The sequence below is a fragment of the Terrapene carolina genome, unplaced genomic scaffold (genome assembly GCF_002925995.2).
Source record: "Terrapene carolina triunguis isolate 2854851 unplaced genomic scaffold, T_m_triunguis-2.0 Scaffold16342, whole genome shotgun sequence".
NCBI classification, from domain to species: Eukaryota; Metazoa; Chordata; order Testudines; family Emydidae; genus Terrapene; species Terrapene triunguis.
In genome coordinates this window covers 11,387-18,017 of record NW_020680693.1, presented here as the reverse complement: position 1 = coordinate 18,017, position 6,631 = coordinate 11,387, and the positions used below count along the sequence as shown (strand labels likewise).

At 44.3% G+C, this 6,631-nt stretch overlaps 1 protein-coding gene across 1 annotated transcript; it reads right to left on the bottom strand.

Annotated features, from left to right (window-relative positions):
- Positions 1-4,067: 4,067 nt before the first annotated feature.
- LOC112125809 (stonustoxin subunit alpha-like) lies at positions 4,068-6,173 on the bottom strand (the record flags this gene model as incomplete). The annotated part of the gene is made up of 1 exon (XM_026661737.2): positions 4,068-6,173. A coding segment is annotated over one exon (2,106 nt), but the record flags the coding sequence as incomplete, so codon positions are not given.
- Between the last annotated feature and the right edge of the window lie 458 nt (positions 6,174-6,631).

Genomic DNA, 6,631 nt, shown 5'->3' with positions numbered 1-6,631 from the left:
GGGGGGGGGGGGGGGGGCAGCCAAAATTTTTTTTGCTTGCAGTGGCAAAAAATCTAGAGCCGGCCCTGGTAGTATCTAGATCGTCGGGCTCAACGGGTAGTGATCAATGTCTCCATGTCTAGTTGGCAGCCAGTTTCGAGCGGAGTGCCCCAGGGGTCGGTCCTGGGGCCGGTTTTGTTTAATGTCTTTATTAATGATCTGGAGGATGGTGTGGACTGCACTCTCATCAAGTTTGCAGATGACACTAAACTGGGAGGAGTGGTAGATACGCTGGAGGGTAGGGATCGGATACAGAGGGACCTAGACAAATTAGAGGATTGGGCCAAAAAAAACCTGATGAGGTTCAACAAGGACAAGTGCAGAATCCTGCACTTAGGACGGAAGAATCCCATGCACAGCTACAGACTAGGGACCGAATGGCTAGGTAGCAGTTCTGCAGAAAAGGACCTAGGGGTCACAGTGGACGAGAAGCTGGATATGAATCAACAGTGTGCCCTTGTTGCCAAGAAGGCTAACGGCATTTGGGGCTGTATAAGTAGGGGCATTGTCAGCAGATGGAGGAACGTGATTGTCCCCCTTTATTCAACATTGGTGAGGCCTCATCTGGAGTACTGTGTCCAGTTTTGGGCCCCACACTACAAGAAGGATGTGGAAAAATTGGAGAGAATCCAGCGGAGGGCAACGAAAATGATTAGGGCGCTGGGGCACATGACTTACGAGGAGAGGCTTAGGGAACTGCAGAAGAGAAGAGTGAGGGCAACAAAAATGATTAGGGGGCCATAGTAGGCTTCCTAAGATCCTTTGGGAAAAACTAGCAGATGTGGTGGAGGTGGAGTATGATTTGCCAGGACAACAAATTCTTGGCTGGGGGAGGACTCCAGGGTTTGGGGCTCATGTCCCTCCACCTCTCACAAAGCTCTGGGCTCCAGGCACTCGCTGCCTCTGGAGTGAGATTAACATATTAAAAAAATAACGTGTTAATCGTGCTATGAATTAATCCTTAATTGACAGCCCTAGTGCAAAGTGAAAGGTGATGGGAACTTATCAGTTGGAAGTGAGAGAGGGAGAAGTAAGACCTGGGTATACTGGTTGATGACTATGAGTTGCCATTGTGATGCAGCTGTGAAAAAAGGCTAATTCAGTCCTAGGATGCATCCGGCGAAGTATTTGCAGTAGAGATAGGGAAGTATATTACCTTTGTACAAGGCACTGGTGAGACCTCATCTGCAGTACCGGGTGCAATTCTGGTCTCCCATGTTTAGCAAAGATGAATCCACAGAGGAACAGGTTCAGAGAAGGGCTGTTAGGTGACCAGAGGAATGGAGAAACTACCTTACAAAAGGAGACTTAAGGATCTTGACTTATTTAACGTAATAAAACGAAGGCTGAGGGGAGGTGTGATGCTCTCTATAAATATATCAGAGGGATAAGTATCAGGAGAGAAAGGTGCTATTTAAGTTAATGGCCAGTGGCAGTACAAGAACAAATGGTTATAAACTGGCCATCAACAAGTTTAGGCTTGAAGTTAGATGAAAGTTGCTAGCCATCAGAGGTGTGAAGTTCGGGAACAGCCTTCCAAGGGGAGTAGTGGGGGCCAAAAAACTAACTTGTTTCAAAACTGAGCTTAATAAATAGGGCTATCAAGTGATTAAAACAATTAGCCATGGTTAATCACAGTTTTGATTCCACTGGATAAAAAGACGGTTATGTGTAGCTATTGCAAGGCTAAGTTCCAATATCATCAAAGTATTTCAAGTCTGCAGCACCAGTCCATGCTAAACATGCTTTCACCTTGAGTTCTTGTGCTACAGATAAACCACTGACAGCAAATGAATCCCACCAGCTAGGACAGAGTTTCAGGATTGCTGCAAGCCCATGAATCAAACACTGTACAACAGCTCAACCAATGCTATTGCAAAGTGGATAGCTAAGGACTGCAGACCACTCACCATTGTAAACAACAGAGGGTAAGAGATATTATTCAAATTGCATCTTCCAATCAGTCATGTGCCTTGCCCTCCCATTGCATTAGGAACACATGACCTATATTGCAATGAGAAAACTACAAAGTTGGAGCTTTTGGAAATGCACGAGCTGTAGCTTTGACTGGTGATCACTGGACATCCTGGAGCAATCACAGCTATCTTGGAGTCACGGCACACCTGACTGATTCTGCATGGACACTGCAGTTGTTTGCTTTCACAGTAACACATACTGAAGAGAGACATTATACTAAAACATATGTAGAGCGTTTCTTGGATGTTGCGAAAGAATGGAATATTCAAGAAAATGTAACAACGATTAGTATTAACAGTGCACTCAAAACTGTGATTATTCACAACTAATTTTTTTAATAGTGATTAATTTGTTTTGAGTTAATCACTGAGTTAACTGCAATTAATTGACAGCCCTAGTTGAAACTTTAGTAGAGAAGAGAATGATCAGACACATAGATGAACACAATTTATTGGGGAAGAGTCAACATGACTTATGTAAAGGGCTATCATGCCTCACCAAGTATCAGGGGGTAGCCGTGTTAGATGCCTCACCAATCTATTCGAATTTTTTGAGGGGGTCAGACATGTGGACAGGGGTGATCCAGTGCATATAGTTTACTTGGACTTTCAGAAAACCTTTGACAAAGTTCCTCACCAAAGGCTGTTAAGCAAAGTAAGCAGTCATGGGATAAGAGGGAAGGTCCTTTCATAGATCAGTAACTGGCTAAAAGATAGGAAACAAAGGGTAGGAATAAAAGGTCAGCTTTCAGAATGGAGAGAGGTAAACAGTGGTTTCCCTAAGGATCTGTACTGGGACCGGGGCTGTTCAACATATTCATAACTGATCTGGAAAAAGGGGTAAACAGTGAGGTGGCAAAATTTGCAGATGATAAAAAACTACTCAAGATAGTTAAGTCCAAAGTAGACTGCGAAGAGCTACAAAGGGATCTCACAGAACTGGGTGACTGGGCAACAAAATAGCAGTTCAATTTTGATAATTGCAAAGTAACGCACATTGGAAAACATAATCCCAATTATGCATACAAAATGATGGGGCCTATATTAGCTGTTCCCACTCAAGAATGAAATCTTGGAATCATTGTGGATATTTCTCAAAACATCTGCTCAATGTGCAGCGGCAGTAAAAAGCGAACAGACTGTTAGGAACCATTAGAAAAGGGATAGATAATAAGACAGTAAATATCCTAATGCCATTATATAAATCCATGGTTTGCTCACACCTTGAATACTGTGTGCAGTTCTGGTCACTCCGTCTCGAAAAGATATATAAGAATTGGAAAAGGTGCAGAGAAGGACAAGAAAAATAATTAGTGTATGGAACAACTTCCACATAAGGAGAGATTAAAAAGACGGGACTATTCAGGTTGGAAAAGAGACAACTAAGGGGGGATATGATAGAGGTCTATACTATCATGACTGGTGTGGAGAAAGTAGATAAGGAAGTGTTATTTACTCCTTCTCATAACACTAGAACCAGGGATCACCTAATGAAATTAACAGGCAACAGGTTTAAAACAAACAAAAGGAAGTATTTCTTCACACAATGCACAACCCGTGGAACTCGTTGCTGGGGACGTTGTGCAGGCCAAAATTATAACTGAGTTCAAAAAACAATTAACCAAGTTCATGTAGGATCGGTCCATCAATGGCTATTAGCCAGGATGGGCAGGGATGCAACCCCATGCTCTGGGTGTCCCTAGCTTCTGTATGCCAGAACCTGGGGGTGGACAATGGGATGGATCACTCGATAACTGCCTGTTTTGTTCATTTCCTCTTGAGCACCTGGCATTGGCCACTGTTGGAAGACAGGATACTGGGCTAGATGGACCATTGGTCTGACCCAATATGGCCGTTCTTATGTTGATCCACTCTGTGCCCTGAGTCTGGGGCATCACCTCAGCCACCCAGTCCACGCATAGGAAAGAGCTCGGGTATTTAACTGGAAGCTAGGATTTATTTCTAATTGTATTCATTATTTGAATGGAAGCCGAGCCTGCATTATACACCCAGGATAATTTAGATTCATGCCCTTGATAAGGAATCCCTTACCTGATCCAGTAGCTCCAGGCATTAGAGGACTGTAGTTGAGGGAATAATACGCAGATTTACTTAAATGTTTATCTTTCTTTAGCGTTGAGATCCAACTCTCCTCACTTGGGGCACTCACAGCTCCGTCCGCACACACAGCCAACACTCGGAATCTGTAGGGCGTCTCAGGCCTCAGTCCATCAATATTACAAGATCCACTTCTATCTCCTGTCCTTCGTTCCAGCCATTTGCCTTTCCCCTCCTGACCCGTATCTCCTGTCTTCTCTTTATATTCCACCTGATACTCCCTTATACTGACTCCATCTCCAGTGACACTTGGACTCTCCCAGGTGAGAGTTATGGCAGATGAATCTACAATATCTGTTACAGGCTTCCCAGGCGGGCTGGTAGGAAGAGTCTTCACAGGATCACTCATGTCGCTGCTCTCGCTGAGCCCTGGTTTGCTCACTGCAGCGTATCGGAACTGGTACTCGGTGTTTGCACGTAGCCCTGTTACTGTGAATGTCACTTGTGTGTTATTTACAGTCACAGCCGTCCAGTTCTCCTGCCCTACAATTCTGTACTCTGCCCGATAGCCGGATATCGCAGCCCTGCCACAGGCTGCTGGGTTAAACGTGAGCTGCACACGGTCATGTCTGATTCCATCTATCAGGGGAGGAAGAGGCTTTAATGGAGGCTCGAAATTGTGGCTGTCCAGCTTTCCATCTGCATACAGGTAAATGGAAGCTCCTGGATGCTCCTCATCTGGAACGGAGGCCACAATGAACCGGGTCTTTTCTTGAGATTTATTGACCTTGGTAAAGTCAGAGAAGGACTTTGCAAATTTTCGTGCTTTTCTTCTTATCTCTTCATCCTCAAACCACTGTTTGGAGTTTGATTTCTCATAGGGAGAACTGGCTGGTGCTGATTCCTGATTTTTCTCCAGAAGCCAAAATTTCAAATCTGATACATATGGTTGTTTGTTGTGTAATGAAGTGAGTGTAAAAGACACAACAGAATCATGCTCAGGGCTGAGTACTATTTTTTCTAGTTCACTCTTGGAGGATACGACTTCCACATTCTGTAGCACACTAAGGTAGGAATCCACTAAATTCATCTCTCGCTCCTTTGTATCCAGAAATTCATTGAGTCTCTGTGTATTGAATGGTGATTGTTCTTTGCTGCTTAAAATGTCCACCAGGGCCCCTTCCTCGGCTCCTCCTCCACGGATACAGGGTACGAGTTCTGTTAGCTGTCGCTGGAAAGCTTGTCTGTACTGATTACACAGAGCTTGGAATTGCTGGACTTTCCTCTTCATTTCAGGGAAAGTTGTGGCAGTCCTGTCCTTCATCATGTCATTGCACCGCATGTCTAGTTCTGTGAGGTGCTCCATGACAGCTTCAACATTGGAAATCAGCCCAACGCTGATCTCACGTATCAGCTGAGTGCTTCTGGAATCTTGCTTGATGAGTGGATACAGCCAGACTATCACTGGTACGGCCTTCTCCCCATTGGCTCCCAGCAGCTTGGGGAGGGAAGAATAAACTTTTATAGCATCTTGATAAGTAACTGGATTGTTCTCGGGACCAAAGTCACCATAGAACATACAAGTGATTTTTTCAGTATTTTCTATTTCCTTATCATCCATTTTGGATTCTCCATCTTTTTCTGAAATCTTTGGTATTTTTTCTATCATAAGTTTCATCTTTCCCTGTATCTCTTCTACGCTCTCAAGTAAAGAAACTTCCCGATCAAACACAAAGAAAGCCTGAGCCCCATACAGCACAGCCGTGACCACATGGGTTGCTTTGCCTTGGTCGAATACAGCAGGATAAGAGACCTGCTGTCCTAAATGGCTCATTGTCAGATGCTCAGACCTCGTTGTCATTTTGTATTGGAGAGTAACTCGGGCCTGATGACTGGATTTCCTGGTGTCACTTAAATATACAGCAGATCCAGTCATTTCAACTAAACCACACAGGAAACTGGCCTTCAGTGATTCACCAGCATGGAGTGCAGAGGCCTTAGCCGCAATGGTGTCAGATGCAATAACCTGAAATTCAGTCTTGTATTGTTTCTTCGTATCCACATCCTTTCTAAGAGCCGCACTGTCCAACAGTGTGATACCTGCAAAATTCCAAACACAGAGTGACTAACAGACAGGCTAGGAAATCTTTCCACAGTTTAAGCATGTCTAGAGCATGAATTGGGCCAGGTCATACTGGGTTGTTGACCAGATTTTTTTCTTTTTAGCTGCCATCTTGTTCTCCAGAATCTCAGCTTTCATTTCAGATTAAGTCTCTAGCCCTCGTGGTTGTGAAGAATAAAATATGACCCAAGTGTAACCACTCCAGTGAGGTTTACCTGAATCTGCAGAAACAATAGCCCAGAAAGGTCTGAAGTGCCCCAGTCATCTCCATAAGGGGTTAAACGAGATGCCCAATGCCCAATGACAGTAATTTAAATGTCAACATTGCTAATGATGTCACTGCTGCACAGTCTAGTCTGCACTAGAAGAGCTACATCGACACAGCTGCACCATTGCAGCTGCGCTGCTGTAACGCATCTGGGGATGAGGCTCTAAG